Genomic DNA, 24,971 nt, shown 5'->3' on the forward strand with positions numbered 1-24,971 from the left:
TCCGTCAATCTTGTTGATAATCTCATGGATCACGATGATCTCAAAGCAGTATTTTGAAGAGACTGTTCAACATTTATCAGGTAGGGGACAGTGGGATTCATGAAAAATGGCCCTTCACTTGTTTTCCATTCTGGCTACCAGTCATCATTTAGACACACCTATGTGAAAACACCTATGTGAAAACACCTAATAACCAACAGTTTCATTCATTTTTAAAAAACAAGGCTAATTCATGCAATAACACAAACCAAACTATTAGTTAAATTTGAGCATAGTATACTCGGCCTCAAATTTGTGACATTTAGGGACTGGTCATAAAGATGGGGATTGGGGTAAAAGAAAGGGTTGGGTCACACAATTTTAAAATTCTTAAAAAGGGTGGGTTGTCAATAATACCAATACAGTAGAGATAGTAGGTCATGCTTTTTTGAAGCATCATTATCTATTTATTTGTGTTTCCATTTTCAAGCTTCTAGAATTCAAAATTTTCAGAGAGGGGAATGCCATACTGGAGGCAGTGTGATGAGCTTTTGTTATCCATGGGTTTTTGACATATGAATGGCTGTCACAGTCATTTCAGAATATGGTAGATTCATGCAGTCACATTAATTATCAGAAATAACTGATATTATTTTTATTAAAATAAAAAAATTTAGACAAAAACCATGATTTAATTGAGTTTATTTTAGTTAAAAAAGGCAAACAATCTTACACTTGACACCTCATTCTTGCGGCTGTTCCTTCCTTCTGACATCTTCCTGCAAGAGAACTTGATAACTTCATCCTGTAAGTACTTATGCACACCACTACCAGTGATTGGATTGGAATGGTTCCCCCTAACATGCTGGCACACCCGTTAAGTGACGGTATGGGTGGTTAGATCATATTGTGTGTGAAGCATCCTGGTAATTTGGAGATCACTTGATGTTGCTCAGCATATTTTAGGTGTAATTTGGTCAGGTCAGACTTCCCTCTTGTGTGGGTGGGGCAGGGAAAGGCATCTTCATTTCAGGAACATTAACTACCTACCATATAATTACTATCTACAATCAAAGAGCCAAAATACTTCTAATATTTACAATACTTTGCAAACAAATTGATCCAGTTGATATTCGTTGATATTACTATTTACAGATAATTTTCGACATTTATTTATAGATCCGATATTTTCTATTACTTAATAAATTGTGAAAAATATAGATTAAATTTAGGTAATCTTTGATGCACAGATGAAATCAAAATTTAAGGACTGATTCTGATTCCATTAATGCATCCAAAAGATCACAGGAAACTTGCTTTCATCCAGCATCAGGTATTGAGAACATCTAACGACACCCGACAATCAACCTTGCTGCCATCAGCAGTCATGGTAGCGCCTACTTCCATCAGGAACTTCTTGCACTCCTCCTGATCTGTAAAACCTAGCTCAGATTGAATGAAGGCTAGAGGCAATGTGGGACGGTAGCTGCTTACAGGAACCACCATCAACACAATGAGGAGAAATAAAAAGAAAACAAGTTAGTACACGATCTATTTAAAATTACTGTTTCTCTCAATATTATGTCAACTAAGACATTTCAAGGGCTTGCTGTGAATTTTTGCTTCTTTTTTTTTTTTTTTTGCAGGCATCAATCAAAATGACATAACCTTCTAAACCAAATTTGAATGCAATTAAGATACTTGTATTCAACATGACATGTTTGCATGTCTTCTATCTTGCTCTCGATCAGTTGCTCGATTCTGGGCAATTTGCCTAAGTTTCACAGCAAAAAAAAAAAAACAAACAATTTCACAGCAAGCTGTTGAAATGGCCAGGAACTGAAATTTTCATAAACATGCTAACTCTGTGTCTGCAAGCTGCACACTGAAAATTGATTTTTCACTGCTGTCAATCAAACCTAATCAGTTGGTACCTTTCATATTTTTGACTGGCAAGTACAAACAAACAAAAAAGAGCAAACATACAAATACTTAGGAAAAATTTAATGTAAAGCACTTTAAAAGTTCAATGTAAATTATGCCATAAAGACAGTAATTTACATATAAACTTTAACAAAGCAAAAGATGATTCTGATAAAGTGCATTATTGTTGCATCTTATTTTCCTCCCTCCAAATTTGGCAAAATCAGCTATGAAATGAGAATCAAATTACTTTTGCCTTTTCTCGTCAAGGTAACCTTGGACCATGAATAGAAAACTAAATGTGTTGTTTTTGTGCCTTTGGTGTTTGCAAAGCCAGAAAAGTTCCAGACATAAACGTTTTTTGATTACTTTTGTCCAAGTTGATAACTTTTGAATATTAGAATCTAGAAACTCAGAAGTCTTGACTTGATTCTGTGCAAAAAAAAACGTGTTGGATCAATTTTAAGAAGTTTCTGCACTGCATCAATACCAGAATCATCTTCAAAATGTGAACAAAAATAACCCACGATTTGATCATAGCTTTGATGGCAGCAACGCGTTCTCTCTGCACAAACAGATCAATTAGGTAGCCGGACATATTGGGAGCACAAAGATAAAGCTGGAAAAAATTGTGGTAGTTAGAGAGAGCCCATGCTGTGCATAAACACTGGGCATGCTTTATAGGTACTGTATGTTTTTCTTCCTCTGTCAGCCTTAGTAAGTCAGTAGAGTAGTCTGAGTTGAAGTTAAGGATAAGTGATTTGGTATGAAGCAAATGTTTAGCTTTAAATTGACCCTAAAATAAACTAGACTTGGTTGATCCAAGTCAGGTATTGCTAACTCATAGAGCAAAATGGAAGTTAGCAAGGTTTTTTAGAGAAGAATCCCTTGAATCAAGGGAGACAGTCTACTAGACTCAGAATGATACTGAGTACTAAGTGAATTGCAAGTTAGTCTTACCCTGACTTAGATCAGCTCAGGGGGTTGTTTCAGGATTTGATCTGTGAACTTCCTGTAGCCTTGCCCTAACATAGTGAACAGCCCTGAGGTTTTTTCATGGTTTGATCTGTGAGTTAGCCATGCCCTGACGTAGATCAGCCCAGAGGTTGTTTCAGAGTTCAATCTGTGAGTTAGCCTTGCCCTGACGTTGATCAACCCAGGGTTTTTTTCAGGGTTTGATCTGTGAGTTAGCCGTGCCCTGACTTAGATCAGCCCAGAGGTGTTTCAGAGTTCGATCTGTGAGTTAGCTTTGTCCTGACGTTGATCAACCCAGGGGTTTTTTCAGGGTTAGATCTGTGAGTTAACCCTGCCCTGACTTAAATACATCCATAAAATATACATTAAATAATATATGCACACTATTTGGTCATTTCAAAGGATACCAAGTATATTGTTGGTCAACAGATGGTATAATAGTCTGTATGATGTGAACTCTATGACATTTCCAGATATATTATTGGAATATAAGGCTTTCAGTTGTGTCTGACACTGGTTGAACTCTTCTCTATCTCCCTGTTAGCGATAATCACATTATTACAATCCCAGTTCAATATTAGGTCGAATAAACTATTCATTAGTAACTTACAATAATTATAATTATATAGCTTAGATACATGTAGTACGTGCACTATGATTGGTCAAGAAATGTGCCTTATTAGTGAACAATGCACAGCTGCTGATGCCATCTGTGTGTGCAACTTTGCACTGGAGTGTAAGATAATGGCAGTGAAAAGGTGTAGAGATTCTTGATAATAGTGTCTAATTACTACATAACATTAAAGCAAGCACATGTAAAAATAATAAAGACGACAAAGGGAGTCGTATAGATCACTTGAAGTACGTTAGAATGCTGCTCAATTTGAAGGAAATAAAAGGTTTCCAATTCTCATGAGAATGAAATTCTTTTGTTTTGTCCTCCAAATTAAGCTTGATTGACTTCACATGCAAGGGGTCTTTTGTAAGTACATACTTTCTCCAAGGCTATTCGTGCATGTGTTTCATATACTTCCACAGTGAACTCATCTCGGATCCCTTGAACCTGAATAGAAAAGTACCATTACTGTATGTGGTTGAGGTTATGATAAACTTTATGCGTATGTTTCCTGTATTTTTTACAGTGAGGACTGTCACTTGAACCCCAAACACTTCCAGTTTATTTCAGGGGCACCATTTCAGGTCATTATTTCCTGAACTTTCTTTTGTTTCAAACCATCTAAAATAAACGTTGAGCTCAGATACACTAAATTGATCAAAATAAATCAAGTGACAACAACAGTGTTCACTGTTCAAGTGTACTCACTGTAACTTTTTAAAAAAATTCAATTTTATTGAACATCTACACTGTAAGATGATCTGAGTCGCGGCATGGCTAACTGCTTGAATGTGTATAAATCAATAATGCTGTTTAATGAAAATATGTGTATTACCGTCAAATCTTGCCGTATTGATTTAAACTGTGCACACACATATCTATAGTCATCTTGATTGGCTTTCCAGTGGTCCTTAATCATAGATAATGACTTGATAAGCACTTCTTTGGGTCGTACAGTAGATGGATCAGGAGCCTTAAAAGAAATTTAACGTTTGAGTGACATCAAACTCACAGAAAGAGTTTTGTATCAAAAAAGCTTTCAATAGACCCCTTGCATGTTACATTAAAAAGCAGCTCAATTTGGAAAACAAAACAAAAGAATTTCAATCTCCTGAGAAGTGGAAACCTCTTGTTATGTCCTCCAAATAGACCTCTTTACCTATATTGTTTGTCGTGCACATTTCAAACCATGTGATGCCACTCATGATCTTGGGAGTTGATTCTTTCATGTGTAAATATTTTAACATGTTTGTCATAAAAGAACAATTCAACAAGGGATTCTGATATGCTGTAAGGAGGCTATATGTGATATATAAATGTTAACTGTTTATAAGAAGCGTGGTTGGCCCAGTGACAGGCATATGCAATTCAGTAGTGCAACTACAGGCATTGCAGTGCAATCATATCACTTACTGCTGTGAGCCGATAATAATTTTTTTTCAAGTCCTGACACGTTCCCACGACATGGAACTTGCTCCAGTCCAATTCCTCTTCATCTCTATCAGCAAAGAGCTGAGAAAGTAAAATAAAACACAATCTTATGAATCAAAAAAATGGATTTTTTTCTCATCCAACACAAGATTCAACATTCAATATTCCCATGACAACAGAATAATATAATAATGAGATATGTTCAATCTATTCTCCATGGTGGAGGATGGTTATATTCCAGATCTACAATACATACTCTCCTTAGCCCCTCTTAACCCCTTAGAATTTCCAGTGCTACTTCATGGGCGAGGTATGGATATTTTCTGTAACTACACAATATACCCTCCTCAGACCCCCCTCCTGCCCACCCCTTACAATTTCCAATGATACCCTATAGGGGATGAGGAAGTATTGATATTATCTTCAGCTGGGCCCAGTTGTATGAAGGGTGGATAGCGCTATCCTATGGATAAATCCTCATCCAGTGGATAAATTGATGCTGTTATCTGATACATTTATCCACTGGATAGGATTTAACCATCAGATAGTGCTATCCACCTTTCATACAACAAGGCTCTGCACAATAAAAGATCAATAAATATGGCTATGAAATTGAAGAGATACTTACAGATGCATTGAGTGTACTAAGGATACTTGGACTGGAACGATTGGTGTTTTCTGTGAAGGACTGGAATCTCTGTGCTCTTTTATTGATTTTCTGCTGGTTTTCTGGGTCAATGATTTGCATCGGGTCAAGAACGGGTCTGAAATAAACATATCCAAGCAATAGAAATAAATACAATAATTTTTCAGATATTAAATTTTAGAGCAGAGTGCACAGCACTGAGGTCAAGACACATTCCATTATCAAATATACCATTGCAAGTCCATTTCTGATTGGGCACAGTTGTTACTCTTTCTCTGCATGCATTCGGCATTTTCAAACCCTCAATAACCAAAATATTTTGTCCATACATTTAATATATGCAGAGCCAGAAATAGCCAGCTACCATGGCCAAAATGCAGGCCAAATATTACTAATGGCAAGCGAAAATAATTTTGTAGTGCCAAATGGAAAATAAAAGTGAAATTTTAATTTTTTTCTTTTTACCAATTTTCTTTTAGTTATCTCTTCAATGTAGTTGTTTGTCGACTTTTTATTTATTTTGAGCCCTGAACATGCTACACTTCATGCACATTTAAGAGCAATACTAACCCTGCTTTTCCCTTCTTCCCCTTTCCAGTCTTCGGCACTTTTAATTTTTGTTTTGGTCCATTCTTTTGTGTATTTTTTGGTCCCAGTCTTTCCCTTACATCTGAACGAATTGGCGATGGACTTCTGCTTCTACTCCTACTCCTAGACCTGCTGTGTCCTCTCTTCCTCCATGGAGGTGGAGATGAATGTCTCATAGAAGGAGATCTGGTGGGTGGTGATTGGCGCCGTCGTGATGGGTGCCATCTGTCAAGAGGACAATTGTCACTGGATTCCGAGTGTATTCTATTTTTGAGTCTGTGTCAAATAATAATTGTCAAATATTATGAGCAAAGCAATAAAAGCTGTGAATGAGATAAAGGTCTAGGGAATACAATATTACCTGGGTAATGGTTCTTCGTCCCAGTCGATGAGTAATACAGCATTATCTTCAAATACTTTTGTTAGCTTAGCCTTTAAGGCTGATTCTATCTCATCTTTTTCTGCTTCTGTTTCACAAGGCTTGAAACACCTTTGTACATAATCTCTATGAGATGTGATAAGAATTCAAGTTAGGTCATGCAGTCAACATTAACAACAGCACCAACATCGTCATCATCCTCAACAGCTTCATTAACATTATCACCATCATCATTGCCTGTCATTGTCATCATTTTCCATATCCTCAACACCATGACCATCTTGGGTCACATCTAGATGCAGAATCTCTTGCCTCTACACAGCAACTTTTTCACATATTTCTTTCCTATCATCATTATCATCAGGCACTAGCTTCATCATTATCATTAACATCATCATCATCACCATCATTAACATCATCATCATCATCATTATCATCAGGCACTAGCTTCATCATTATCATCATTATCAAGAACATCATCATCAACACCATGCAGCAGCTTCATGCATCAACATCATCATCAACATTATCATCATCACCTTTATCATTAATCACATTCATCATACTATACCTTAGACTTGGTGGCCACTTGTCAGCACTCAATTCATTACTGAGCAACAATAAAAAATCAAAGAAAAAGAAAATCAGAATTTAGCAAAAAAAATATTATCAACACTAATAACAGTCAACCCTCTGAGCAAGATAACCAACATGTCAACTAACCCAGGTGGAGATTGTTGTTGTGGAGCCTGGTTTTCTTGTCTTTTGCGGTATGGTGACTGTGGTTTGGCACTGTTGTATGTCACACTTGATGTTTCATTATATGAGGCTGGCTCTTCTTGATTATCTTGACCGTCCATGGAAGGAGACTCAAATGCTGGCTTAAATCGTTTTGTTTGAAACTGGTGATTTTCTGTGTTTCCTAATGATATGGAGCAGAAAGATTTAAGACTTTGATAGTGAACAACATAAAGAAATATGGACTACTCAGTAGAATATATAGTATTATATATTTTATCATACCAATTAAGGGAATTGTGTATCTTATTAACAAATTAAGGGAATTGTGTATCTTATTAACAAATTATACCTTCAGCCCAAGGTCTTGGTAGACTTCTCTGTGGTTGCTTCCAGAATGTTTTCTTGGGTCCACCTTTGACGGCATCGGCATAAGACCCTCCAGCATTCTGTTGTTGATTATTGCTGTTATTGAACTGCCTGTTATCATTGTCAAATGCTTGGTTATTTTCTTGATCCTCTTTGTTCTGGAATCATTAAAAAAATTACTGTCAAACTCTAAGAAACCATAAGAACTATAGTTATATTCATGTTCAAAAAAATATTAAGCCATAAGATGATAAAAAGACTTCCCTCCCACCCCCCCCCCCCCCCCCAAAAGACAAAATTCAAAATTCGATAAAACTACATACCATTCTAGAGTTAAATGGAGGCTGGTCTCTTCTGCCTTTATTATGAGCTTGAAATCTGGTATTATATACATTTGGAGGGGGTTGATTGCTACTATCATTAGTTTGTCTATTGTTGGATGAATCTTTTTGTTCATTATTTGTTGGCTGGGATGGTGTAGATAATGAATCCGATTCTGTTGTCTCATTTGAGGTGGGTACTGGACCTTGGTATGGGGGCTGTATGCCTGGAAACTGCATGGGATAAGGCATGCCAGCCTGGAAAGGAAACATGCATTCCAATAAGTCCAATAATTTATTGTTAAGTTCCCACCATAACCAAAATTTATTTTTTTCATCAGACCTTTAGAGGAACTCTAGGCTGTTGTCATGGCACAACTAACTCCCAGATTTAATTGAACTTGCATCAAATTCTTGTTGGGTTTCAAGGATTTTTCTCCAGGTTCTTTGGTTTACAGTACATTTATCATAAAAAAATAACCATCTAGATTCCAGTTCAATCATTGAGTAAGCTGACTTAGATTACCACGTTTCAGCGTATCCATAAAATTTGAACGCAGAAGTGATTTAAGAGTTTGAGTTACAAGAGTAAAGCAATAAGTACTTACTGTAGGCTGTGGAAATGGATAAGCAGGAGGGTACCCAAAGGAAGGATAAGGAGCACAAGGGAATCCAGGAAAAGCCGCATTAGGGTATGGCTGATAGTACTGTCCATACCCAAGCATTGCTGTATTCATCACATTATTATTAGTACTATTCTGTGTGCTACTTTGTTGCTTCGTGGCAGACTTTTGAGGACTTGCTCCAGTGACTTTAGCAAGGGCTTGTCTTGCTTTTTCCCACTCAGGGTTTTCTGCTGGTTTGCTGGTTGTTGTGGAATCTGTTGGTTTTGTATTATCTGTAGCTGTTGAAGAAGCTGATGTATTATACTGCTGTGACCTGAAAATTTAGGGACGACAATGATGATTCCTTTGGTACACAGTAACTCTATCATTTACCTTAGTTTTTACTTCACTAGACACTTGTGTAATGTGGTATCAATTATCCCATATTTCTCAAGAATTAGAACTTACATATCATTTTCATATTTTCAAAATTAAAGCAAGTGCAATTTTTTTTAAGTATCCACATTTGAATGAATTCTAGCAACACTTTCATTTTATTTCCAAGAAATTTTCCCTACTATTTCTAATAAAGAAATATCAGAAACTCAACACAAAAATATAGCTTTGACTTTTAGGAAAGAAATCTCAAAGACAATATTATTGAATTATACTAAAATTACAGTGTAAAATATAAGATTACTAAACTTCAAAACAATAGTCCCCCGAAATTAAATGATAAAAAACACTTAAATTTGAAAATATGCTTATATGTAGAGCCAAGAGCGAATTTTCTCATAAACATATACAAATCCTATGATCTCAAGGAAAATTCAAGGATCTTTTAAAAGCGTGGAGAGAAAATTTTCCATTTTTTTCATCCCCATGATCTGATTCCCTCTCCTTGCCTTTCAACGAAAAACGCTTCTCTGACGATCTAAATTACTCTATCTACACAACCTACCACGCTGCAGCGGCAGTTGCATCACTAGCCTTCCACCCTGTAATCATTATTTCGCTGGAGAATAGAGAAAAAGCGTCAAAAAAGCGAAAATATAACGACCTTTGAGATAAACTTCTTCACTTCATTATTACGACAACAGTCTGGTATCTTAACCTGCAGTGAATCATGGGTAATGTCTCAAGAGGGGGGTCAATATATTGCTACAGATTCTCAATCTAATCTACCCCAAAAGACCTTCTTGCGCATGTCCTTCTTCCTCCGCCATCTTGGATTTTTTGTACAACTGACTTGGTTCCTGTATATTCAGGTAAGATTATTAAATTTTCGACTATATTCTAAAAAAAATTTTACCGTGAGCCATTTTATTGATAAATTATCTCCTTATTTCTGCAAGCAGTTGAAGAATTGCTCCTTATTTTGGAATTTTTTAAGGGCTCTTAGTTTCACCGGTTCAGGTACACAAGAAATGCAAAACGTGCTAAAGGTCATGATTCCTAGCTTTAATACCAAATGTAATTGCTGTTATTATTATTATTTTTTTAATTTAAACATATTTATCATAACATTTGCCCCAAAAGCAACGAGACTTAACAAGGGGGCTTACGTCTATTTTACAATATAAATAATAAATAGCAAAAGCGGAAATTAGAAAATAAGTACAATAAATACACAATAAATACGAACTAAAATTAGTACAACAATCTTATAATGAGATAACAATAGGGGGAAAAAACTATGTAGCATCAAAGTCGGATTGAAAACGATTAGTGGCTAGAACATATTTTTGAACTTCAGAAAATAGTTTATAATTACTTTTTAAGTCTAATTCCTTAAAGCCATAAAGTAAACAATTTAATTTTTGCTTTTTTGAGAACAAATTTGTCCACAATGATCCACAAATCTGTGCAATTGAGGTAAGAAAAGAAGAACGTTGAGCAGCGAATCGAGGACATACAAAGAAAAAGTGCATTACTGTTTCATTCGAAGTCCCACAAACACATTTCAGAGAAGGCAAACAATTGATATGAAACAAATACTCATTTAAAGCACACGCTTCTAGTCTAAGCCGGGTGTGTAGAATAGACGCTGTTCTGGAAAAGGAATAATCAAATATTTTGGGGAAAAGAATTTGTCACAAATCTCGTTTTTAAAAGTTTGCAAAGATCCTATATTCCTAGTTTGTAGATCCAAAGAATTCCATAATTTAACAACCGACGGAAAAAAAGACTGTGCAAAACGTTCTGTCCTACAAGGAAAAAGACAGAAATTAGAATTTGATCTGAGAGCGCGTTTTGATTGCTGATAAACTGTGGAAGGAAGTAACTCGGAAAGATAGAGAGGGGTCGCATTTGACACAATTTTATAAAAATGTACAAGTTTATGAACTTTACGTCTAGAGCTTAACTCATCCCACGCTAATTCCTCACGTAAAAGTTTAGAACTAGTTCCTTTAATTGCACCAGTGACCACTCTGGCAGATTCGTACTGAATATGTTCTAACAATTCCACTTCAGCTTTAGAGCAATTATCCCAAATAACGTCAGCATATTCCAAAAGAGACCTAATTAAACTTTTATATAAACAAATGAGAGTTGATCTATTTAGTTTATACTTTAAAGATTTCAGTAAATTAAGTCGTTTATATGCTTTGTCACTTTTCTTTACAACGTGCTCTTTCCAAGTCATATTACTAGTCAAAGTTACCCCAAGATGCTCATGGGTTTTGACATCGTCAACCCTTCTTCCATCCAAAAAAAGGTCGGGGTGAGGGTCATTTTCATGTTTCAAAGAAAAAGTGATACACCGTGATTTAGAAGGATTTAATGTAACTTTCCATTTATGAGACCAATCACTAATGCTGGAAAGATCACGGTTAAGTCTGTCAGCTGATAAGTAGGGTTTATCTACAATTTCAAAGAGAGTAGTATCATCTGCATATATATAAGGAAGAGAGTTAAGACCAGATACAATATCATTTATATAAACTAAGAAAAGAAGTGGGCCTAAAACAGATCCTTGTGGAACACCTGCCCCAATAACTCTCCAAGCAGAACATTGGCCCTCTATTACAACACGTTGTTCCCTCCTATACAAATAACTCTCAATCCACTGTAACAACATACCTTTAACACCAAGTGCCTCTAGCTTACAAAGTAAACCAGCATGCCAAACTTTGTCAAATGCCTTACTTATATCCAAGAAGACAATTCTGCTGTTATTTTGAATGGACGTGAAGTATAGGACTGTCTTTGTGCCTTGGTTTCACCAATGCAATTGATTTTCCTAGAGTGATATTCATTTTGTTTCAAATTGTACCTAAAATCGTACCTAAAGTTAAATATTAAAAATTATGTACATAAATGTACATGACAACATCAAGAACTCTGTTTTCCCCCACTTTTCGTGACAGCTAATAACGGGGCTCACGACGTGAACGTCCATCTCTATTACCTCATTACCCCCCCCCCCCCCCCACACACACACATACCCCCCCCCCCCCCCCCACACACACACACCTCTAAGAGCTGCATGCCTTTTATCAACTGAATGTGTACCCCCTCCCCACCACAGTGATTTAAAGCTATTCCCCTGTGGGGGAGGTATGAATATTTTCTAGAACTACAGTTATACCCTCATTGGACTGTTCCTTCCCTTGGAAATTCCAATCCCCCTTCATAGGGGAGGTATAGATATCTTTTGGAACTACACAATATACCCTCCTCAGACCCTCCCCACCCCTTGGAAATACCAGTCCCTCACAGTGGGGAAGTAAAGATATTTTGTAGAAAAGTACATATACCTTCCTCATGCCCTTCACACCCCTTGGAAATTCCAATCCCAAACAATGGGGAAGTTTAGATATTTTGTAGAACAGTTCAATATACCTTCTTCATACACTTCCCACCCCTCGGAAATTCCAATCCCCCTCATAGGAATAGACTCTGATGTCATTTCCTTCGATATCAGTAAAGAATGGCAGAAGAAATAAAGGTTGAGACAGCACCATTTGATGCACGGTTTCCCTACACCAACCAGACCAGGAACTGCTGGCAGAACTACGTGGACTTCCAGAAATGTTCAAAAAAAGCTGGGAGAGGACAACGAAAACTGTCTTTACTTCAAGAAAGTCTTCACATCACTCTGTCCTAAAGCTTGGGTAAGAAATTGTTTGCAAATATTCACACCAGGTTAAACAAAGGTTTTCATTCTTATCAGAATTAAACATGGCACCATATGATAATGGTCTCTCAACTTCCAGAATTTTTTTCCATTTTTTAATTAATCATGCAACCTTTCCATATCACAGCTCAAATTGCCACATTTGTTAAGAATATTCCATGCAAGTTGCCAGCAGCGTTTTTTTATTACAGACCCAAAAATATTCATTTTCCTTTCACCCTACCCCCCCCCCCCCTCTCCCCCTCCCTCAAAGAAACATAACACAAAATTAAAGTTTATTCCTAACTTTGAATAATTCTTGTTTCTAAGGTGGAGAATTGGAATGAACAAGTAGAAAATGGCTCATTCGCTGGAAATGTTGATTAATAATCTCATTCTTTAGGGTATTTACAGTATTTTGTTAGATAAAGCTTACCAGCATGTAAAGAACCAGTGTATTTTAATTATCGTTGAGACAGTACACAAGTCAAAAACTTATCTTGTAAATGATTGTTGATGGTGCATAAGAAAAGAAAGTTGTGAGATTTAAAGGACTTTGGTGTTTTGTAAGGCCAGATTGATGCAATAAAATCATTTGAAATCGTAATGGATGACCTTGAGAGCAAACCCTTTTCAGTGGGAATGGGAAAATAGTATTGTGAATGGGAGATCATTACATTGCTTGCATTCAAAATAATTTCACCCATAGCTTTAATTATTTTTTTCTCTCGTAAGAGTACATTTGTTTGCTCTTTTTTGACAGAAGTTTATTAGTTGGTCGCAGCATCAAGCAAAATGGCAGCCACATATTTTTTTATTTGAGTTCCATGGAAATGATTGCAAACTACCACATTTATTTTTGTTCTAGAGGTTTTTTCCTATCATTTTCATCATCGCCATCATCATTAACAATGTTGAAAAAATGTCATTAACAATATAATTTGAATTTAACGTAATTCGAAATCTCCGACATACCAATGCACTTCTAATTACATCTTCACTAATTCAAATAGTACCAATAATTATTAGATATATAATAATTCATTAACTGACAAGTGGACTCGTATTTGTTCGTCTCAGTATGGGCCTCTCCATATTTGGTCGTGCAATCATCGACATCTTAGTTGTCATTTTTCGTCGTCGATCTGTTCCCATTGGTCCTGCAACGATGGAAGTCCTCCGCCCATCCCTCATACCCCCCACAACACTCATCCTTCTACCTTGTCCTTCTGGAATCATTGATCTCCGGGAGCTTGTCCGCTTGAAGGGATAAAATCATTGTAGCAATCATCTTTGTCAATGATACTTAGATTTTCGTAAGAGTTTGATAAACTGTTCTGCGCATTGGGGTCAGGCCACATGCCACTTGGTGGCAGCGTCGTTGGGTCGTATCCCAGGCGATATGTCACCGAGTTTTGAATGCCGTACAATTCCATCAGTCTCTGAAACTCCGATTTCGCATTCAGTCGCAGTCCTGATGAGGTGCTTCTTATTCGGGGCTTTGGAACCCCTCTCTTAGCTGATCCTAAAGAACTAACAACGCTGTTTGATTCTGAAGCCCTCTTTGCCTCGTTCTCATGAGACGTCTTGATTAACTCAGCGTCTGTTTCTTTATTCGATTGTGGACGAATCGTTACCCGTTTTACAGGTTCTACCTCGGCCATTGAATCCTGTAGGCTAGTATCACGGAGGCTTTGCATCACACGTGGAACAGTCAGAGTCTTATCTCCTTTCCTCTTCGACGAAGGTCTCTTTGGTGCTTCATGTCGAGGCTCTGGGGTCAAAGTAACCTCTTGTGTATTACCTTGTAGCTCTTCTTCACAAGCTCCTTTCCTCTTCGATGGAGGTATCTTTGCTGTTTCATGTCGAGGCTCTGGGGTCAAAGTAGCCTCTTGTGTATTACCTTGTAGCTCTTCTTCATGAGCTTCTGTTTTTGCAACAGCTTCGTCAAGATTCTTGCTACTCGATTCCTCTAATCTTGCAGCTAGTATTTGTTGTTGGGTTTTTATGAGTTCCGCGAGATTATGTAGTTCGTTCTGAACTGCCCATTCACAAGCATTCATGTAATAAAAAGGGTCTCTAATAGTCAAGCTTGCATCTCCTTCGACCATTAATACCTGCGCAGTTCGATCGTGGCCGTATCTGGTCGCTTCCAACATGGCCGTCATTCCTTTGTTATTCGTCTTATCCACGCCTAGACCAAACCGTTTCATGGAATTGATAAGAATGCTCGCAATATCTGCACGTCCTGTGATAGCTGCGTGTATCAGCGCCGTGTTCCCTTCTTGATCTTCAGCGTTAAAGTCTAGATCGATAATCGAGATCTTTAGAATTCTTTCTACAATTTCTTGAAGTCCAAGAATAGTAGCCAACATTAGAGCTGTTTTTCCGTTCTTGTCAGCTATGTTGACCTTCGCGCCGTGGTCCAAAAGTAGACGAACTATCTTGTACCTCGTGTGACGCATTTTATCATCTAGGAGTATAGCCTTCATTAGTGGAGTTTGGCCGCTTTTATCCGTTGCGTTGACATTCACCGAGTCGGTTTCCAGTAAGAACTTGACTTGGTATAAACGACCACGAATAACCGCGTCTAGAAGCATATCCGAATCTCTTACACTGGTATTCTAACTTGTCTAAGACTCAATCTTCAAAAAAAAGTCACAGCACTTAAAAAAAAAACAGTATTTCTTAACCATGTGTCGTAGCAAAACGTCCCCTAATGTACTTATTCATAGCTACTTAAGTGATCTGAATTCAGGCTTATTCCATTTAATTGTTTTTTTTCATAGAGAATGATAAGCGTTAATCATCCAATAAGCTACGAGAAAAACTGTTAGATGATTGTATAGTCTTTTACTGATTAGTTTTATCCGTTTCCAAGGCAACAATTAACAGAGTTTTGCTCGAAATTTTGACCAAAAGCGTCTAAGACATACTGTTTCAAACAAGGAGTTGTTTGAGTTGGTTTAAAGTAATGATGTCTTGAGAAGAACAAACTAAAACCTCGTCTCGAATCGTGTAAAAAGGTCAATATTTGTAAAAAGTCGTTAAAGTTGACAAAATCAGCCATGCAGATCAACTGGTGTGTAGGAACAAAGAGTGTAAATCTTGTAACAATAGCTCTTGAGCAGTCAGGTGTTGAATTTATGGTAATCTTGATATAGTTTTAATGCCGTGAAGTGTGATGTACTGAAAATACAAAATTTAAAATTACTCCTTTTCTTCTTCTTCTTCTTCTTCTTCTTCTTCTTCTTCTTCTTCTTCTTCTTCTTCTTCCTTCCTTCATCATCATATTTTTCTAAAATTTTCTCATTAACCCCGTGGTCCATAATTGCCCAAGTACATCCCATAAGGCACCTGATTGTACATAACGTCCCAGACCTGCCCTAGACTGGCCCAACATAAACCACAATCATGAATAAAACATTCACTATAATCCCTTTATTGATAATTACGGGCGTCTGCACATAACTGTATGCTGATACCCTGTTTCTAATGGTTACGAGAAAGATGCCTTAACTTGAAGGTCAAATACAAATACAACCAAAAACAAACTGAAATATAAGAATCTGTAGCATTAGCGATGAGCTCGTTGCCACGGTTTGTTCACAAACCTCGGAGATTCCCACGACAAGCATGGAATTTAAAACCAACGAAGATGAAAATGAAGAAAAAAATGGCGTACATTGGGGAAGACCAAAAATTCTTTTAGATGCAGTGTCAAAGGGAAGATTAAGACAACTTCGTCTTCTACTGGATGCAGGGATTAACGTCAACTGCAAAGACATAAAGAGTGGACACACTGCATTGATACGCGCTACCTTACTGGATAACACAAAGCTTCGTAGAATTAACACTAAACTTTTGATCAGCTACGGTGCGAAAGTTAAGATAGCTGACCATTTAGGAAGAACAGCGCTTTCTTGGGCTTGCTTACTTGGAAGAGAAAATTCGTTGAAAATATTTCAGAGTAATCCAGAGCTTGACCTTGCGTATGACAGCGTTGATAAGGAAGGCAATACAAACCTTTTGCTTGCTTGCATGTCCGGTAATGCTAATGTAGTTACGAATATTGCACAGGTATTTCTTAGGAATCGTCTGGATGTTAATCGGAAAAATTCCCAAGGAGATAACCCTCTTTCGTACGTCTTGAAACAAGGTGATCATCACTTGGCTGACATCCTACTAGACGTGGCTCACGCGACGCGATGTGTGAATCCTTCAACATTGCGAGATATTTTGAGCGCAAAACGACATGGAAAACATGGTGGACGTTCTGCAGGTTATGCCAGACCTAGCACGTCTCAAAAAGTGCCTTGTAATTTACCTAAACTTTTTAATCTTTATACGGAACAGCTAACACAGTCGTACCCAAGGACAGTGAAGTCTGGGTCGTCTGTGTGTCACAAGAACCTGCCGCACTTGGAAACTCCAAGAGTAGAAACTAAAAAAAGATATTTATTGACGGTTTGATTTGAGCGCATAATATAATTCGTCGAGGTAGAAAAATTCCCGCGAAATTACATGCAAAATATTTGGTCTTGGAATGACATGATTTTACAGCATGTGCTCGTTGCGACTTGCATGCATTTGCATTGAAGTGGCTTCCCATTGAGGGGTTTACGTCTTTTTACGAGTGGGAAACTTCACGGCATTGCCGACTCTACGGGAAACCATTTCAGCGTTATGGCATGTTGTACCGTTTACGTGCTGTAAGTAAGTATCATTAGAACTATATGTCATGGTCTTACAAGTCGTGACATTGAAATGGCTCCTATTGAGCGCCTTTCATCCCAGGACATTGAAATGGTTACCCTTTGAGCGGGTATTTCTTATAAGTAGGCTCTCGCTTTTTTTGACTTTTAGAGGAAGCCAATTTCAGTGCATGATGCTGAAAAATAGGGAAGCAATGATTTCAATGTTACGAGATGTAGTACCGTTATGCGCGCTGCAAAAGCTTAAAACCGCTAATTACCCACTTAAAATAGAAAAACATTTCAAAGGAATGCCCGCATAAGAGAAACGAGACATGAATCTTAAGTACTAGTCTTGGAGATTTGTCAACAGAGAATGATTTAACTAATGTCAGTCAATATTTGTGGCATGATATACAATTACACATGAATATTCATGTCCAATGACAGGTGTTCATTAGGTAAAATCAATCAAAAGAATCGCAGTGTAAACATTTGGGACAAATCTTTTAAGTAAGGATTATGTTTTACATGTAGAAGAAGATTTAGTCCATCACGTACGCAAAAGCCAAGCAAGGATTCAGTGATTTTACTGATCTTGACACAGGGGAGCCCAAGCTCAACTAACTGTTGCTTAATTTAAACGACGCTGATGACTTGGTTTTCTTCAGTTTTCTCAGGTTTCCAGGAATAGGTGGTAACTTAGCAACCTGCATGCTCGCTGCTCGGTTCGAGCGTGCATACTTCAACCTAATCTGTTTATCGAGTGCTGACTCATTCACCGAGGGAAGACTCCCAGAATTCGAAGACACTGAGCCTCGTTTTGGGAAAAGAAGTCCCTTCACCTCGTTCCCATGTTGTTGGCTGGTCCGATTCGGCCTTGCTTTGGATTCCTTACGTGTTGGGAGCGGGGGGGTTGGTGTTCTGTATCTCCTAATAGGTTGTCCTTCTCTGTATGAGTCCGTTAATTGCTCCTTGTAAATGTCGTACAGTTGTAAGAATTTGTGATCTTCTGATGTCATGTCCGTTGCTATAGAAACTTGAGATTGAGAGCAAGAATCGCTGCCTGGCAAAGATCTAGATCCGTCCGTGTCAAGAGAGCCCGATGAACTATATCTTGAGTTCAATCCACCAGTTATTTTTCTAGGACTAAGGTTTTGAAGAGCGTCTGATGTATTTTTAGTTCTGTTAAGTTTTGTTCCACTTATTGTCTTGTTGTTTGGATGCCTTGATGACGACGTGTCATCGTTTGCAAACAGAAATCTAAGAAGGTCTTTCTTTGTTGGCACATTAGGATTACTATCTAGCAAATTAACCCTAAGGTCATGACTTTTCGCCGAAAAAAGATAAAAAGGATGAGAATGTACGCAGTCAGTACTATCATCAGCTAGTTCTTTGAGGTACTTGATCACACTTGAAACTGGAGCATCTCCTTCGGTTATCAAAAGGCGAGCACAACTCTTGTCTCCTCTATGAAACGCTGCTAACTATGGACAAATACCTGCGTTGTTAGTTTTATGAATTTCATCCAAACTACAAGTCTTTCGAAGCTCTTTTAAAACTAGTTTCGCCGTTTCTAGATCCCCTGAAATAACAGCAAGATAAAGAGGACTGTTGCCATCGTTGTCGATAGTATTGAAGTCCAACTCCACAGAGGAATCTCTCAACATGAAACGAAGAATATCCACGCGTCCAAACACACATGCCCATGACACAAATCCACGGCCAAATCTATCCCTCTTATTTGGATCAACCCCGTCTGCCACAAGAAGTTTTAGCATTGTCATTCGAGTCTTTTCTTCTTCCAAGAAGCAGCAGTGCATAAGAGCAGTTTGTCCATTTTCGTCGGTTAAGTTGACATTCACTCCAGCTTTCAAAAGCAGCTTTACCTGATGTGGTCTACCATCCCTCAACGCTTTTATCAGTAACACCATTTGTGCTTTAACGATATAAATAAACTAGCTCAATTCCAGCAAGAAAAATAGGCTTATTACTGTACGCAATTCTAAACACTCATTGTACAAATGTACGAATGTTAGCAGCTGATTCTGAATCAAAGTCAAGCAGGTTCACGCAGCTTTACGTGTTTCGTGTGTTAATGGAGTTGTGTACGGCGTTGTTTAGAGTTCTTATTAGCTATTAACTTCTGCTACTTAGACAATAACCGGTTGTTCCGGTGGACAATAACTTTGATTGACAGCCGCTCTTTAATTAAACAGCCTTGTTTAAACTGTTGGTAAATATAATTTTACAGCCGGCTTTAAATGACTGAAAACCGTTTATCAGATACACGCAAGTTCATTTGAAGCGACCACGCAGAAGCTGAATAAATTTTTGAAAAATATTCTGAAAAATAAGTGAACATGAAAGTCTTATCGTATCTACGCAGCTCAAGAGCTAGGAAAGATGAAAATTAGCATAAATTAAAGCAGCAGTGGGGTGGGGTAGGAGGAGCAACGGGCTGGTCGTCAAGGATTGCGATGTAATAAGACCAACTGAAACGATCACACCTCGCAACAAATAAACTGCGACAAAGGCCATTTCTTTTCGAATCTATTTTTGTATTGAAATCTGTGTGAAACCGGTAAAAATAACCGTAATCAACCCGACGGCTGACATTTGACGTGGCTATTTTGGTATTCATCGATTAACTTCTTAAGTAATCCCGCGAATTAATACCTCACTAAATCGATAATGAATCTCAGTGATCAATTAATTAATGACTAAATATACTTACAGCACTGTAATAATATAAATCAGGGTCGTGACGAGGGACGTGGGATTAGGGATCCTATGCTACGACTCAGGGATCGCAGAATAGGGATCCGGATCGTATGAGATAAATTCAGGGATCAAGGGATTATCTATTGGATTAGGGGATCAAAATACGTGTGTTTTTGGGATCATGGATCAAGATTGTATGTACAAATTTGGGATCAATCACAAAACAAACATCCCTCGTCACGATCCTGGTCCAATCACTGGAAGTGATCTTTGCTTCAAAGGTCCTTTCGCTGCATGTGATCTTAGCTTCAAAGGTCTTTTTTTTCTTTCACTAGATAAATTACGTTCAAGGATACTCTTAAATATGGCCCATTTGAAAAAAGGATACTCTTAAATATGGTCAAAGATACTCTTAAATACGGTCATTTGAAAAAAGGATACTTAAATAACTTAAATACTGGATGTGATCTTAGCTTCAAAGGTCCTTTCACTGGATGTGATCTTAGCTTCAAAGGTCCTTTCACTGGATGTGATCTTAGCTTCAAAGGTCCTTTCACTGGATGTGATCTTAGCTTCATAGGTCCTTTCACTGGATGTGATCTTAGCTTCAAAGGTCCTTTCACTGGATGTGATCTTAGCTTCAAAGGTCCTTTCACTGGATGTGATCTTAGCTTCAAAAGTCCTTTCACTGGATGTGATCTTAGCTTCAAAGGTCCTTTCACTGGATGTGATCTTAGCTTCAAAGGTCCTTTCACTGGATGTGATCTTAGCTACAGAGGTCCTTTCACTGGATGTGATCTTAGCTACAGAGGTCCTTTCACTGGATGTGATCTTAGCTACAGAGGTCCTTTCACTGGATGTGATCCTAGCTTCAAAGGTCCTTTCACTGGATGTGATCTTAGCTACAGAGGTCCTTTCACTGGATGTGATCTTAGCTTCAAAGGTCCTTTCACTGGATGTGATCTTAGCTACAGAGGTCCTTTCACTGGATGTGATCTTAGCTTCAAAGGTCCTTTCACTGGATGTGATCTTAGCTTCAAAGGTCCTTTCACTGGATGTGATCTTAGCTTAGTTTTTCTCGCGGCACAGAATACGAACGACTCTCTTCGTGACGGCACTCAGAAAATATTTTCCTTCGTGATTTCCGGGATTCACAAATCTACGTTAGTTATACCCTAGGAGGCTCGAGTTCACACATTTATGCGTCTATTTACGTTATGTAAATACTGGTCAGCGGTTTTTACTTTGTTGATTAAAATATAAGTTGGTGTGATATCTAGAGATTTTATCGACTAAATAAAATGATAGATAAGTACTGGTCAGCGGTTATTTTTTCGAGGTCAGCGGTTTTAATGGTAATTACTTAATAAACCATTATGTTGTAAGTGACGTCATAGCCGTGTTTGGTTCTGCATGGTGTGGAAGGCAGGCTTGTGTATCAGCTTAGGCCTTGGACTCATTACTCTCTCAGGGCTTTATTTCTACTCAAAATGCAAGGGAGAAAAGAAGAAACTCCAACAGAAATTACAAACGGTACTAGAGTAGCGGAACATACCATTATAGTATGCGCGCGCACTGTTTTTTTTTTTTTTTTTTTTTTTTTTTTTGCCATCACAGGATAGTTTTTTCTTCATGTTTTCCTTTTATCAGAGTGTTTTGCCGAACCCCAAAATGTGAAATTTGCTGCTTTATGGGGGATGTTTTGCTTAAACTATATGTAACGAGAAAATTGTGAAAATTGTGCTATGCAAAAGATAGCGCATATATTTCAGTATGTGAAAAGACAAAGCACACGGCAAAATTGTCGTGGTACAAAATAAACGACTTCCCGGCGTAAGTCAAAGAGACGCAAATTGTACACAATTTGTTGTTCTGCAATTTAGTTGCTAAAGCCAGGAAATTTTTTTAGAGTTTTGAAAACCTGTCTCGGTACGAAAGCGTTTTCTCTTGCACAGCATGCTCACCTCGTATTTGTGGAAAGCTAGCGTTGCATCAGACACTAGTAAAAATCGTTTGAAAGTTTAGTTTGAAAGCCAACTTTGCATATTTTTACACACATTTCTGTTAATTAGTGGGCTATTTTTTCAAGGCGCATCCCACATGGAAAGGAATGACCTCGGGTACCTAGCGATCAGCGACACAAACGACATTTTGGGTATGCTGGTCATAGCAAGGGGTTAATCATCTTTTGCAAGTAAGCTCACGATTGCCGATAGTTGGTGAAGTTTTTCTTTACAAGTCGGTGTAGAAATTCAAGTCCAAGATCTGAGATTCACAGTTCAAGATTCAAGGCTCAAGATTATCAAGACTCAAGAATCAAGATTTCTGAAGTCAAGAGCTGGAGTTGTATCCTCCTCCCCCTGTTGGATTATTCCCTAGGTTTGTCCTACTTCGACAACCTAGGAATATTTCCTTCAAGGGCACTGATTATTGATATTTTGGTATATTATTTTTTGGTCAAATATGTTCTCTGTACATAGGCCAAATACATTAGAATTAGGGCTTCCACGTCAATTACAGAGGCTTAGACAGCCGGTCACCAGGGATGAAATTATTGCGGCCATTGGAAAAGTTCTTGGAAATGAATTGCGTACTGCCATAAAATGTGTTCAGGTATCTAATACAGGTTATTCTTGTAGAGTAACGTTTAAGGAGGAATCTCATAGACAAAGGGAACAGTTATTTACGAAAGGAATCTATATTAGGGGCTGTTTTTGCTTTTTCAATGGGGTTGAATCACCTCAACAAGTTGTGACGGTTTCAAACCCCCCTTGTGAGGTGGAGGATGACGACATCAAGGAATACTTTGAAAAATATGGGAGCGTAAATCAAGTGGTGAGAAATTTAGACAAGTTTGGCTTTGAAACTGGAGATAGACGGCTTTTTGTGACATTAAATGAGCATATTCCTACGAGTGTTCTTTTGGACCCGTTTATTGCTCACATTAGATACCGTAGTCAACCATTATGTTGCTTCTCATGCAACTGGTGGGGACATTCAAATACAAGATGTCCCCTAAAAGGTGTCTGCAACCGCTGTGGTGCGCAAGGTCACCATTCTTATGCTTGCTCGAAGGATCTTATTGAACCCCCTCGTTACGCTATAGATCGTCCGGAAGGACAGGACTTTCCGCAACATCCTGCTCTTTCTCTCCCAGAGGAGTCTCAAGAGTTGACAGAAAATATATCTCAGTCAGGTGTGATCACTGAAGTTGTACAGGAACCTACAGATTTGCGTTCTTCTTTGCAAAAGGATTCCTCCTCAGAAGTTATTTCTTCGCAACCGCTTTTTCCTAATCCTTCTTCTCAGGATTCTCTTCAAAATGTTGAAGTACTATCTCTGTCGTGTGATTCTAACTCTTCAATTTCCTTGGGAACATCTTTGTCCTCTCCTTCATTTAGTCATATGGTCAAACAAAACACGACGAAGGAAAAACCTGCTGAAGGGATGGACATTTGCTTTACTAATTTACGTAACCTCAAAAGATCTGTGGATCCAAAGGAGGTTATTACTCAACGTTCTAAAAAGAAACCCTAATTTTTCTTGCGTATTTATATAGTTATCTATATTTCTAATCATATATTGAAAGTGCTACTACGACGAAAATCGCTCAAACTTGGATTCAGCTGAAACTTCCTAAGAATACTCTTTAAAGGTCCAATAATCACTGTATGAAGTGTTTTCTCGATATTCAGGACGAAACTATGATATTTTTACGATTATTTTTTGGAGTCTGTGACGTCATACACTCAACATCGAACATCGCTCCATACATTTCTTTGTAGTTTATGATCAAAATATCAGTAGTAAAGGGAGAAAGAAATACCCAAACAACCCAAAATATAAATTATAGTCACAAGTAATGTGAAATAAGCACATTAGCCACCCTTTGGGCTTCATAGGAATGAAATAAATTAAGGATTTATATACAAAGAAATGTATGGAGCGATGTTCGATGTTGAGTGTATGACGTCACAGACTCCAAAAAATAATCGTAAAAATATCATAGTTTCGTCCTGAATATCGAGAAAACACTTCATACAGTGATTATTGGACCTTTAAAGAGTATTCTTAGGAAGTTTCAGCTGAATCCAAGTTTGAGCGATTTTCGTCGTAGTAGCACTTGAAGGATTTGTATTGAAGTATGAATTGTTTACGTAATGTCATGTGTTATATGAATAATGTTACAAATAATGTTATGATTATTGAAAATGTTGAAATTGATGGTTTATCAATAAGCAGTTATTCAGAATATTGAAACTATCATAAATACTTGTTGATTTTTGTTTAAAATGAGGGCTCTCACTATAAACATAAATGGTCTGCGAGAGTATGTGAAAAGAACAACATTTATTTTTTGGCTGTCTTCCTTATCTCGCCCGCCTGATATTGTGAGCATCCAAGAAACTCACTGTATTTCACAACAAGAACTCAATAATTGGTTTGATAATTCTCTTTATCTAGCTCTTGGAGATTTCAACACAAAGCATTCTGGTGGTACTGCAATTTTGTTAAAACGTGCCTCTCCTTTTTCTGTACTTAAACAGTACTCGGGTATCAATGGCCGCTTCACTTATTTAGATGTCCAATATGACTCTTGCAAAGTTTCTATCGTCTCCCTGTATGCTCCCAATCACAATCCTGAAAGAGATGGTTTTTTGACACAAGTAAATGATAGGCTTGATCCTACGTCTGACATTCTCCTCTTAGGGGATTTCAATACGGTTTTTACACCTATTCTGGATCGTCGATCCTTTAATTCTGTACTACCTGCTAGTTATGACAGTGTTACTGTCCTTCCCATCTTATTCCATGAAAATCGCTTGATTGACATTTGGAGGCACTGTCATCCTAGAACCAAAGA

The 24,971-nt window shown here is 37.8% G+C and overlaps 6 protein-coding genes across 6 annotated transcripts; 2 read left to right on the top strand and 4 right to left on the bottom strand.

Annotated features, from left to right (window-relative positions):
* Positions 1–664: 664 nt before the first annotated feature.
* Positions 665–9,667, bottom strand: LOC116288698 (leukocyte receptor cluster member 8). The gene is made up of 15 exons (XM_031695515.2): positions 9,531–9,667; positions 8,573–8,903; positions 7,968–8,222; positions 7,628–7,802; positions 7,261–7,459; positions 7,109–7,147; positions 6,520–6,663; positions 6,141–6,434; positions 5,553–5,688; positions 4,907–5,005; positions 4,329–4,466; positions 3,872–3,940; positions 3,285–3,414; positions 2,430–2,637; positions 665–1,465 (listed from the first exon to the last, which is right to left on the bottom strand). The coding sequence occupies exons 1-15, from the start codon at positions 9,575–9,577 to the stop codon at positions 1,309–1,311; spliced, it is 2,421 nt and encodes an 806-aa protein (XP_031551375.1). The 5' UTR covers positions 9,578–9,667; the 3' UTR covers positions 665–1,308.
* A 2,831-nt stretch (positions 9,668–12,498) lies between these two features.
* LOC148910401 (cytochrome c oxidase subunit 6B1-like) lies at positions 12,499–13,296 on the top strand. The gene is given in 3 exon segments (XM_089031595.1): positions 12,499–12,611; positions 12,613–12,687; positions 13,020–13,296. Coding segments are annotated over 3 exon segments (240 nt in total). The 5' UTR covers positions 12,499–12,503; the 3' UTR covers positions 13,077–13,296.
* A 497-nt stretch (positions 13,297–13,793) lies between these two features.
* On the bottom strand, positions 13,794–15,321 carry LOC116288720 (uncharacterized). The gene has a single exon (XM_031695547.2). The coding sequence runs from the start codon at positions 15,287–15,289 to the stop codon at positions 13,925–13,927; it is 1,365 nt and encodes a 454-aa protein (XP_031551407.2). The 5' UTR covers positions 15,290–15,321; the 3' UTR covers positions 13,794–13,924.
* Positions 15,322–16,115: 794 nt separating this feature from the next.
* LOC116288723 (uncharacterized) lies at positions 16,116–18,870 on the bottom strand (the record flags this gene model as incomplete). The annotated part of the gene is made up of 1 exon (XM_089031685.1): positions 16,116–18,870. A coding segment is annotated over one exon (864 nt), but the record flags the coding sequence as incomplete, so codon positions are not given.
* Positions 16,326–20,004, top strand: LOC116288724 (ankyrin repeat domain-containing protein 63). The gene has a single exon (XM_031695552.2). The coding sequence runs from the start codon at positions 16,326–16,328 to the stop codon at positions 17,160–17,162; it is 837 nt and encodes a 278-aa protein (XP_031551412.2). The 3' UTR covers positions 17,163–20,004.
* Positions 18,871–19,317, bottom strand: LOC148910402 (ankyrin repeat domain-containing protein 63-like). The gene has a single exon (XM_089031906.1). It carries the CDS (start codon positions 19,315–19,317, stop codon positions 18,871–18,873), a length of 447 nt encoding a protein of 148 aa, XP_088888032.1.
* Positions 20,005–24,971: the final 4,967 nt, after the last annotated feature.

The sequence above is a fragment of the Actinia tenebrosa genome, unplaced genomic scaffold (assembly GCF_029948245.1).
Source record: "Actinia tenebrosa isolate PJP-AT-01 unplaced genomic scaffold, QUT_ActTen_1.0 PGA_scaffold17__23_contigs__length_9995812, whole genome shotgun sequence".
NCBI lineage: Eukaryota > Metazoa > Cnidaria > Anthozoa > Actiniaria > Actiniidae > Actinia > Actinia tenebrosa.